Source organism: Pollachius pollachius (assembly GCF_949987615.1).
Source record: "Pollachius pollachius genome assembly, chromosome: 4".
Taxonomy (NCBI): Eukaryota; Metazoa; Chordata; class Actinopteri; order Gadiformes; family Gadidae; genus Pollachius; species Pollachius pollachius.
This window is the reverse complement of record NC_136937.1, coordinates 29,756,976-29,769,368: the sequence shown is the minus strand read 5'-3', so window position 1 is coordinate 29,769,368 and position 12,393 is coordinate 29,756,976. Positions and strand designations below refer to the sequence as shown.

Sequence of the window (12,393 nt, the reverse complement as noted above, 5' to 3'; positions counted from 1 at the left end):
ACATCACCACGTTTCAAACCGACACTTCATCAGAACCCCTTAAGAACCAGGGGTTCAGAGCGCCTCGGTGGCTCACCGGGTCGAGCGCGTACCATATAGGCTCAGTCCTGATCACTGCGACCCCGCTTTGAATCCGGCCCGTGGTCATCTGCTGCATGTCCTCCACTCCATCTCCCATTCATTCCTCTTTATCTCGCTCTATAATAAAAATGCAAAAGTACATATTTAAAAAACAACTATTTGGCTCGCTGAAGTGGGAAACGATACTTCTTTCGCTCTCCCAACAAGACATCTGTTAGCAGCTGTTAGGATATGATATATGACATTACTATTCACATCACATAGAAACAAGTTGTCTTGAACCACGTCGACACTCTCTGCTGAACGCCTCCTGCTCTGTTCCGTTCAGAGGTTAAACTTGACATTGTAATTCACGTTATCAGTTATTCTTCCAAGATATCTGTTTTCTCTTTGGTTTCCATGGAGATGCTCCTCCTCAGGACTTGAACCCAGGGTCTTCCGCTGTGGCGTTTGAAACCGCCGTCTTGTTTGTCTGTTTCTTTCTATGGAGCAAAGCCTCTCTACTGGGGAGAAACACACACACACACACACACACACACACACGTATTCGGGATGACTAACATCAAATTATTTTAAATGAATGCGCTCAAACTACGTGAAAATAAGCACAGAGGTACCTAGGGACATGACTCTGTAGAAAACAATTTGTTATGATTTTTTAACGATTTATTTTATATCTGCCTACATAGTAACACATGCGTATTGGTGATAACTTTAACATCGAATTATAAAAAAAATGCTACTGTAAAAACACTTGAAAGTCAGGGCAGTGGCACCACAGGACATGTTCAACAAGAATAATCAACAAGTTTGTAAAAAACAAATAAATTAGATTTCTTTTATGGAGCGTGGGCTACTTTAAACTTAATTCAATACACATACAGATAATAACCATATAATAACATAAACATACCTAATTTAATGAATCCATATATGTTTTTTTTTGGTCAAAGGCATGTGGCTTTGTATGATATCTGTTAGGGGTTCGGGGATACAAACTCGAGACCTATGGGCATGTTTCGAACATAAGTCATCCACATGACTTTCGGGATTTCATGCAGTGATTTAAAAAGTAAGTTGATCAAGTTTTGCCTACTAAAAAGCAGATAAAGCAGCAATGGTGGTGGTTCTGTGGGACTGCAGTCATGGGTCTGGTGTGGGTCAAAAAGTCCAATACCAAGTGTTTAAAAGTGATCATTGACCACTTGTGATTTGTTTATGGTTTGTGTAAGGATTTGAAGTTAGGACACTTGGGGAATGGGTGTAAGTAGTCACATCTTCAGCTTGGCCCACAAATGAAAACTTGGCAGCCCTGATTACAACCGTCATAACAGACATAAACACTAATACTTTCCCACTGCAGACGGATCGGTAAACGTCATAGGAGAAGGGTAGGGAGCACAATGAAACCAAGACAGATATAAGCAGCACCAGACTTTGTTTTACTCTACTAGATTAGCAGGTACATAGTGCTAGCCTAGCTGCTAGTGTCCTTGTAGTGCTAGCTTAGCCGGTACAGCAAAAACATACTCTAGCTTAGCAGATGTGGTGGCCCCATTGAGCTAGGTTAGCAAAAACAGGATATCTTGTAGCGTTAGCTTAGCATTTACAGTTTCCCCATAGCACTATTTCCTGTTTCCTCATACTGCAAGCGTAGCGTGTGCAGTGTCCTCATAGTGCTAGGCTAGTGGGGACAGTGTCTTTTTAGTTTAGGCTAAGCTGGTACATTAGCAACAGGTATGTGTTTTCTATACATTCAAAGTGGTGAATGGGTCAAAACTCGACCTGTTGCTGCATTAAAGGTCCCATATTATGCCACGAGCTGTGGGTGTGAATAGCTACAAATAGTTACAAAAATCATCCTCTTACATCAAAAGTCGGTGTGTCCTGTCCACCTAGATGTATGACGGATAGTTGAGCAACGATTGCTACGGTCCACAGGGTAGGCTGGTAGACTGATCTATCAAGCACACATCTAGGTGGACACGCCCACTTCTGATGTCAGAAGAGGCATAATTTCAAAACGACTTGTAATAGCTGATCACACTCACACCTGTTGGTATATACTATGTCACCTTTAAAGTATGAAGAATGCCGCACACTTTGTCAGATTGGACTTCCTTCTCAAGCGAATCCCCAAATGCATTAACCAGCATCCATTCACTGGACTCAGCAGTCAGGTAACAATATCGTCGTACACAACTGAACACAACAGTCTTTAAAACAAAAACAGTAGGCACAAAACTATTAACCACAGTCACATTCTACATTATTCAAGTTTGTACATATAAAATAAGGCATGTATATACATAAAATTGCTACAATCCAGCCAAATAAGTTATATTTAAACTAATTAAGGGAATAATACAGTTTAGGAAGACTAAATATGGCAGGTTTTGGGTTTTATTTAGAATTTTATTACTGGGGTAATATTGCTAGAATAATACATTTTGTTGATGCAGTTAACTGAGTTTCTTACTGGAATGTCAATTTTATATCTAGAATGTGGTAAACTTGTTGGTGAATTAAAGGCGACACAATGGAGATGGACATAAGGTATTCTAATGCAAGATGCAGGTGTATGAGCAAGGCGTTTTAAAGTGTAGTGTGCACTGTTTGCCTGAGCACATTGTTCAAGGGGCAGGACGGATCTAGAAGTTTGACTCAGAGACGCTCTCAGGTAGAAAGTTAATTATCAAAATCTACTGGAGACCTGTTGTGTCTCTGTGTCCTTGTAAAAACATCACAATTATATCGTCATTAAAATGTATCGTAAACTTTAGTACATTTTGCTCAAGCACCCTATAAAATGATGCATGTCTCTGCTGCCCTCGTGTCGTTGATCAATATCGTGATTATGTATTGATTGAAGCTATGGGTGCAGTGTTTACTTGAGTGTTTCAAGTGGAGACCTTCTTGACCGTGATTGGACTGGATTACTGAACACCATCAAGGCCGACACCTGATTGGTTGAGAGAACAAATAGCAGTGCTCCCTAGTCCTATCTACAGGATGACATCGGTGAAGTGACATCATCTCGGCGTGAAACCAGTAGCACAACAACAGATACCCAGCGTTTTTGAACGGCAGACCCCAACAATACACCAGTTTTGTTTCCATGCATTTGGGAACAAAGCCATGCTCTGTCGCTACCATCAGCGGAGAGGACTTTGGAGCGGAGAAACCGTCCAGGACGGGATTCCGGCAAAAAAGAGCCTGATTTTAAGTTGATATTTAAGAGTCTCATACTATGGGATGATATATATTATTCTATATTACGCTACTTTCAGTTGAATATTTCAATGAGGTCGTCAGACAATCTTGAGGACCGATGTTTTAACTTTTACAAACCCGCTAACGATCACTGAGAGGGGACTTATTTAACGTTAAGTTCAGCTTGTGAAAATACAATTCCAAACATTAGTGCCACTCAGCAGTTGTCTTCCTGAACTGGACATCCCGGAGTCTCGGATTACTGGCAGCACTGGTGCTAATATTTGGACATTTGATTCTCAGTGGTCTAGAAAGAGAGGCAGTACAGCCCACAGAATCAGATGGGCTCCAATATAATCCATTGATCAACAGCAGGCAATTCTGGTGAGGATTAAGTGCACTAGGAGCAACGACCCAGTCCATGAAATGGGAGTCAATCCTTTGGCCTTAATTGTTGCTGTTCGTGGTCTGAAGTAAACGCAAGGTGGGGTGTCGCGGACATACTGGGGGGCTCTGGTGTGCAGCAAGGGGCTGGTGAGCGACAAGTGTTAGCAGAAGCACGGGAAGACAGCCGTGGTCTGTAAACAAAAGAAAAATCAACGAAAGCTACATCCTAACTCAGGAACTCTTTGGCAAGGTTGTACAATCCCGAAAACCCCAACAAAGATACCTGTGTGAAACGCAAGGGAGTTTGAGTTGGAGACAGCCGTCTGACCATGCAGGGGAGTCTTCCTAGCTGGGCTTGCTCATCGGCCTGTGCCCTTGCTTGGCGCTCCTCTTCTCCGTCCTCCCCTTCTCCCTGACCTTCCTGAGGCGGCGTGGCGGCGGCGTTTCCCGGGACTCGCTGTCCTCCTGGGCGCTGGAGGTGTCGGGGCCGTCCCGCTCCTCCGGGATGTTGGGTATGGCTCCGACGCTGCCGTCCAGGATGTTCCTCAGGGACGGGTCCTCGGGCGTGCAGGTGGCCGTGGTGCCGCTCTCGCTGCTGCTCAGGTCGGGCTCCTCGCTGTAGCGGCCCCGGGTGCGATGGGGGAGCGAAGAGGCCCTGGTGGTCCGCCGGGGCAGGGGCTCGTTCATGTCCACGCCCGAGTCCAGGCTGGTGTCGTTGCTGCTGGTCGGCCGCTGGTGGCTGGTCAGCTCGATGATGGAGTGCCGCACCCTGGCGGCAGGCCTGCCCTCCAGGGAGACGAACCATGCCCTGGGGGGCACGGCCGAGGCCTTGCCGCTGCTCAGCTCCAGCAGGGTGCGCTCGGAGATGCCCTGCAGCTCGCCCGGAGCCCCGTGGGTGCCGCCGCCGAACGGCCCCATACCCGCCGCCGCCTCGCTGAGCGTCCCGGGCACCGAGACGGAGGACTCCAGGAGGTTGTTCTTGTTGTTGTAGAGACCCCAGACGTTGGCGTTGGGGCCCTGGCCTTGGGGAGGAGTCTGCAGGGGCTGGGGGTCGTCTTGGTCAGGCTGCCGGGGGTCGTCTGCAGACTGGGGCTGGTGGCCTTTAGGGAGAGTCTGGGGGAAGCCACCTTTCCTTGCCGGATCTAAGTTAGGGTCGTGCTCTCCTCCGTTACGGGGGAAGGTGGCAGAGCCTTTCGGCTCCTGACAGCCGAAGAGCTCGGTGGCTTGGATGATGGCCACGGGCTGGTTGTAGAGGTGGACCAGCTTGTCCTGGAAGAACAGATCAGGCTTCTTGTGTTCCGACATCTCCTGGAGCCGAGTCACCTGGTCACTGTTGATGTAGTGGGACTGAGCGTGGGGGCCTTTGTTCCGGTCCGAGGAGGCCAGGTTCTGGTAGTGATGGGCAGCCGATCGGATCCCTGGGTCCTCCACGTAGATGTTGTAGTTGGCCATGTGCCTGGGCGTGGAGGACGGGTCACAGGGAACGCTGTGGGAGGGCCGGCCGCCGTGCTCGCCGGACTGGAACGACAGCCCCTCTTCCATGTGAGTCGACGTGGTCTGGTCCTTCTTCAGGACCGTCAGCTTGGAGAAGCGAGCTCGCCGTCTCCGCTGCCTCGGCACTCGCTGAGAACTCCTGACGACGCAGGAAACACATCGGATTAGAACCTGACCGAATGTCCCCACAGTGAGCCAAAAAGTTGTGTTTTTTGCCTTTTTACACACACAGAAATGATTCTGTTCAAATCTGTTGCGTTTGTCTCGCTTATATCTCTTCTTGAAGATTTATTTTTGGAGATGTTATCCTTTTTATTGTAGAGAGAGTAAGACAGGAAGGTATGGGGGATAGAGGGGAGGACATGCAGCAAAGGACCACTGGCAGGAATCAAACCCAGGTCGCTTCGATCAGGACTCAGCTGATATACTCGCTTCTGGTTTCTTACCCACAGTGACAGACCAGGACCGTGAGGAAGCCCATCATGACTGCGACTGTTGCCCCGAAGAGGCCGACCAGCAGGAAGTTGTGGTCAGACAAGAAGTCGATAGAACCTGCGAGTCCCATGTAATCTGGAGGAGAAGGGGAAGCGTGCTTCAGTACAGGTCGCTTCAGCACAGGGCTGTAGACGACTTAATAGCTCACACAAGAGGATCAGGATTGAGACATCATGTTGAATGAGGATCTATGACGTGAACCCCAACACACAACCAGAACACACTGATCATACACAAAAGCCGGATGGAGACTTAAATATGGTGGACGATATGCCCTGAACGATGGGGAAGTGTGAGAAAGAGGTTTGGCACCATGGATGTTAGTAGTGGGTGGATCGTCCAACCTTAAAAGGGAAGGGAATCCGTGGCCATCTTGGAAAGGTATTTAACTTTCATTTCAAATAAAACAACAACTAAAGTTACAGACTGGTGCATACCAGTGGGCAAGGGCGCGGCAATCCAGTAGTCCAGGTGAGAGGCGGTGTAGGTCCAGACCAAGTGGCCATCGACCCTCTTCACTATCCCCAGGCCCTGCTGCTCCCAGGCTCCTGAAAACACATTATTATAACATTATTGATGTGTTATTATGTGCTATTTTGTGTTATTTAGGCCATGCCAGACTAACAGACTGTAGTGAGTTTGAAATGAAATGTGTATTTACGGGGTGACCACAAAAGAGACCACAATCATTATTTAAAATTATGTATTTTGTATAATTGTTGAAAGTTTGACATTCTGCAATTCATAAATAAAGTAAAAAATAAAGTAAAGTAAAAAAATAAAGTAAAATACAAGAAAACCTAGACTTTTTGTTTTCTCGCTAATGGTGCATTTCCACCAGAGGGCGCGGGTCGGTTCAGTCTGCAAAGGTGCGGCACGGTTCGCATTACCACCGCCAAAAGTGGGCGTGACCCGGACTGAGCCGTATTGAGCCGTTCTCTCGTCTCACAGTGCTCCTCTGTTGGGGTACGGAAAGGGTGCCGGTAACGCCTCGTGCCCACTCCATCCGTCCGTTGACTGATCCCCATTGACTTTGAATGGGAACGGACGCGCAATGCATTGTGGATCGGTGCGCTCCGTTGGAGCCTTCGGCCCCGTCAAGAAGTTGAAAAATGGTCAACTTTTTCGGCAGCGACGGATCCGTCATCCAATCAGATTGCGTATGCAAATGTAAGCACTGTGACACTACTCGGGCTCTGACGACCCTGGAAAGCTCCCCCATCCGTCAGCCACGCCTTCCGACGTCCTTTGACTGACGGTGCAGTGGGCACGAGGCGTAAGTCCGAGCTACACACGCCGTCCGTTGATCGGCTGACAGAATCGTCAATTCCGTTCGACGGGGATAATAACAAACAAACACAGAATCTGCGAGGTGAAAGCTTTGTTTATTGAAGAAAATGTCGCGCAAAAGATCGATGTCCTCCTTGGACGTCATACATTGTTGCTTTTTGTTCATTGTGTCGCATTCTTATTTTTCCTTAGATTTATTAGCAGGCTACACTGTGTCGGGCTGCTATGAGCTCATGATGCTTACTTAGCTGCCACGGTTATCGCCATCCGGCTTAAACCCCACCCTACCACAAGCTGTAACTGAGCTGGGCTATACTGCACCCTCACTACTGGGCTGAGGCGTGCTGGGTCCAAAGCGTACCCGCTGGTGGAAAAGGGGCATAAGGTATCATTTGTACGGAAGTGGGCCACATGTGAATTATTGGAAATTCTGATTTTAAAATCAGAATTCTGAGTTTAATCTCAGAATTCTGATTCAAATCTCATAATTCAGATTTTACACTAAGAACTGATAAAGAAAAACATCCCATATGGTCCTAATCCTTACGTTTGCAAGGGGGTACACACATTTGTGTTTTGGAGCAGAAAACTAAAAGCCTGTTTTAGGGTACCTGTCTGGCTGTTGAAGGCCCATGCGGGCAGAGTGTCCGTCGGCCTTAGGCCGGTGTTGTGTCCGAGGGGTAGACTCAGGTGGATGGGGCCCCTGACCTGCAGTTCCTCGGCCCCGGAGCACAGCCGGACGCTGAGGGCCGCCGTCGGCCTCAGCTCCATGTTCCTGTAGGCTGAACACCGCAGAGACATAGTTTCAATGACCCTGGTGGAACCTTCGGTACACTGTGTCATCATGAAGTCAGTGTGCAAAACCGACACCACAGGATAGTATGAGACAAATACCTAAATACTAGGATAGAAAATAAACAAATCTCAATACAAACACTGCGTTTAAGCTAGATCCCACCTACTAGCAGCGTTTTAAAAAGGTATTCTGTTCGACTACTGGCTGAGTTTTACTTAAGGGTAGGGCTATGTGGTTCAGGCATTCGTTCTGTTGCACAAGCCACTCCCACTCCCTCCAATCAGATTGGGGGGGGGGGGGCAGCCGGAGTGTTTGATTGGCTTTTCCTGGTAACCAAAATTGTCCAGTAACAGGTCGTTTTATAAAAAGTTGTGCATTTCCGTCAAGTTTTGGCCCAGGATCAATCTATAGCCCTTCTCAGTAACCCTACTACATCACGTTTATCTATAATATGTTGCCTTACGGTCTGGTTTTCCTTTCACTGTATAAAGTGCAGTACATATTGTTTATGGGCTGTATCCCAATGGAAAGGTTTTTTGGAATGCAATTCCCGTGTCGCAGCGGGAAAAGGCATGAATCCGTCAGGTTTGAGCCGTAGCAGATGGGAAAGGCCACCTGATTGGTTGCCGACGATGGCGGGGGTGCAGTTGGCGCAGTCCCTCGCTAGGTGGTGTATTGGCACCGTCAGATAGGCGCTCAACGAGGAGATGCTGGCGTTCCCGGCGAGCGTCAGCAGGTCCTTCGGGAACTTAACGCTGGGCTGAGAAGAACTGTCTGTAGAGACGCACACGATTATCTGAGCAACAGAACCTATTAGGCTGAAATCTTGTCCTCTATTAGTCGTCGTTTTCAAACTGGGTGTAGTGGTGACCATAAAAAACACCTAATATTTTTTTCATACTATCTATATATATGCATGCTTACAGGTCTGATTAATGTTTTTATTGGTATATTTGAAGACTTAAATGGAAAATACTGCAACCCTTTAAGAGACAAACGAAACCACGACTTTCGGTTGGTTGAGGCAAGTGTGTGTTTCGGTTGGTCGGAAAAAACAAAAGGAACATATAAAACGTTTAGGTTTGGTGAAGGGAAGGGGAGCTTGTTCTTTGATTGAAGAAGGTGAGGAGAGTTTACCTGGTAGCTTTGCCGTGATGATCAGGGAGTCTTCGAACAGCCAGATGTTTCCGTGGTTCTGCGGGAGAAGTCCCAGAGTGACAGCGGAGAACACTGCAACACAGAACACGTATACAACCAATTTATAAAAAGTATCAGGTATCAGGACGTGCAGGAGGAAATATACATCCCACAGGTCGGCTGAGCGTTGGAAAGATACTTTACCAACACACCCCATGCCTTGGTGAAAGCATGTGAAGCTACCAGCAGATGGCGCCCTGGCGTTCAACCTCTTGTTAGGGTTCAGTGTCGTGGTTGGAAAACGCAGACAACACAGCCTTTCTAAAACTGAGTTTATAACCTAACTTTTAGATGTATGTTAATAATAATATTTTGACATTTTCCTGATAGATATTCTGTAGGTGTGTAGTGGACGCATCCCTCTGTGGTACGGTTATTTAATGGGTTTATATCCTGTTGTCATCCCTTTAATGGCATCTGAACAGGTTAATTTGGAGGTAAACTACAAGGGGGGCCCATGAAGCTTTGTCTGGCCCCGGAGGGGCCCAAAAATGTTTGTCCGGCCCCTGATCAGGTGGACCTTCCCTTGGAACCCAGACCCCAACAAGAGAAACACTGAAGCGAGTATTTTGAAAAACACAATACAAAATAATCTATGATTATTATTATCATTATCGAAACCTAATCACGACATGAAGAAAACCTTAAAAGATGACATATTATACCACCAGGTGCGAGTGTGATTAGCCGTCACAAGGCGTTTCGAAAATCTGCGTCTTCTGACACCACAAGTCGGCGTGTCCACCTAGATCTGTGCTGGATAGATGAGCAACGTTTGCTACGGTCCACTGGGTAGGCCGGTGGACTGATCTACCCAGCACACATCTAGGTGGACACGCCCACTTGTGATGTCAGAAGAGGCCGATTTTCAAAGCGGCTTGTAGCGGCAAATCACAGTCGCACCTGGTGGAATAGCACGTCACCTTTAACGAAAAACACATATGGACGACGCACACACGTGACCGAGCACCCGAGTGAACGCGGCGCCCTACTCACGTGGCCTCCTGGTGGTCTCCCAGGGCAGCGTGGTGGGCACGTAGCCCTCCGCGCGGGCCAGCAGGGTGAGGTGGAGCCGGGGCCCGTAGGGGGCCCACAGCAGGGCCGCGCCCTCCGGGCCGGTCCTGGCACTGGCTCGGGGGGCGCGCCCGGCGTAGACGTCCAGCGTGGCCCCGGCCAGCGGGCGGCGGGTGGTCAGGTCGCGCACCAGGGCCTTCAGGGCGAACCGGGCTTCTGGAGGGGGGGGGGGGGGGGGTAAGAGAGGGCGATTAAACTGTCAACTAGAACTGTCCCACTCACACACACACACACACACACACACACTCAGCATGTATGTACACGTACACACACACACGCACGCATGCACACACACACACACTGTGTGTACACAGACAGACAGACAGACCTACATAAACACCATGCATACATGCCCACATTGTTATACACATACAGACAGCCTACACAATTCATTCAGGAACTATCTTTTCCAGTTATTACTAGTATTTATCCCGGGTAAAAAAAGACTATTATAGCGATAATAGGACAGGAAACATGTCATTAAGGAGCAGGTAGGGGTTAGGGGGCATTTTGGTCAAGGAGACACTACAACTATGCATGTGTTTTAATGGTTACAATCATTCAAAACACGACCCGTACTCGAAGCGTTGTCGTTGATAGATTAACACACGTCTGTGTGTGAACATTTAAATTGTTGTGTTTTGATTGGCCCAACCACCCTGACCTTACGCGACGGGGGACTATTAAGTTAACGACCAAGGGCCACCGTCTGTGATTCCCCTGTTTGCGTGTGCGCGCGGCTGAGTGCGTGCGTGTGCACGTGTGCGTCCATGCGCCTGCGTGTGTGTGTGTGTGTGTGCGGAAGTGTTGGGGCCGCTCTGCCGTGAAGCTGGGCCCCTAACAAAGAACCAGCGGAGCGGGCGGGTGTCGTATAAATCAGGCTACACAACACAAGGGCTATTCCTCAGCTAGGGGAACACCGTGATTACCATATTACAACCCCCATATTACAACCCCCGTGGCCGCAGAGTAAAGCCCCTAATCCTCTCAACACGCTGCGAAACGATACACCGTTACACGTAACTGCGAGTGATGAATCCACACAACGTTATGAAATCCCAACCGTTTCATCAGGCTGAGGAATAATGAGCAAATTACCCTCTCTTTTTATATCAGTCAGCATTTTCTCCTGAGCATGCATTTGCACTGTGCGTCTTTCTGCACGGAGGTCGATATTATTGCCATCATACGGCCTGTAGTTATCTATGTTTGTTTGGTGGAAGCGTATTGTTTCATTGCACAAAAATGCACAATATATCTTCACCTATGTGTTTATACGAGCCCTGATTTCTAAAACGACGTGTGATTGCTTCATGAGCCGCTTGATGCCATTTCCTTTTTTTCTTCTGCCGTTTCTCGGCCCCAAACCGTGAGATCAAAGGACTTAGTGCCTCGCCTACCTGGCTGGGTTGGAGACCCGGGCTCCGGGCTCCGGTGTTCCGGGTAGGTCGTGTCCGGAGGAGGGATGCTGCTACTGGCATTGTCCTCGGAGGGTAAGGGGAGGCTCGCGCTCACCGGATCCGCGTCGCGGCAGAGGATCCCGCTCCAGACCACCGACAACAACAGTAGCAGGTGGGGTTGGTGGCGTTCCGCAGGCATGGCGAGAGCGAACCGACACCCAGAGACATAACGGCGTAAACGGGACCGGTACTCGGGAGGGGGGGGGGGGGGGGACACGGGGCACAGGGGATGTCTCTTGGCAGGCAGGTAGGTAGGCTAGCTGGGATACGGCTCGCTTGAGGGGGGTCTTTTGTTGTGATGGCCTGCAGTCTTCACGTGACCTTCCTGGAGGGGCGAGGCGAGGCGCTGCTGGTGCTGGTGCTGAGGCTGGGCGCGCGGGGCGGGAGATGTGTGACGTCATAGAACGCGTGATAAGGGTGATTATAAGATACGGAGACGCGTCGATGCTTAACCTGGGAAACCTTGTGAGAGGGTGTGCTTGTTTTTAGAATTTACATTACACAAAATAAAATGCTATAATAAAAAACTGACGAGATCTTCATTAAGCAACTTTACTTTTAATTAAAGAATTACAGTTAAGTAAAGTCACTTGGTTTCATTTGCTCCAGGAGACGAATAATTACTACGACCTCCCTTGCCCGTTTTAATCGCAGGCTTACCTTTCATATCTCTTTCATAAGTATGCATAGCCTACACGTGCAAATATATAGACTTTAGGCCCACTGTAAAATATTTATGTATAGGCTACATAATATATATAGAAATATTTTATTTCGTTAAATGCATGTAATCAATACAAATAAAAACAATTTATTACTAGTGTGAAACATCAGGTCCATTATAGTTAATTTAACATTTAACACTTGAATTGTTCAATTACTGCCGCCGTGTGGTGTGATGGTGGA

The 12,393-nt window shown here is 48.2% G+C and overlaps 1 protein-coding gene across 1 annotated transcript; it reads right to left on the bottom strand.

Annotated features, from left to right (window-relative positions):
* Positions 1–4,026: 4,026 nt before the first annotated feature.
* fam171b (family with sequence similarity 171 member B) lies at positions 4,027–11,626 on the bottom strand (the record flags this gene model as incomplete). Its single annotated transcript, XM_079735447.1, has 8 exons — positions 4,027–5,314; positions 5,622–5,745; positions 6,108–6,218; positions 7,572–7,742; positions 8,372–8,530; positions 8,894–8,986; positions 9,950–10,183; positions 11,428–11,626. The coding sequence occupies 8 exons, from the start codon at positions 11,624–11,626 to the stop codon at positions 4,027–4,029; spliced, it is 2,379 nt and encodes a 792-aa protein (XP_079591573.1).
* Positions 11,627–12,393: the final 767 nt, after the last annotated feature.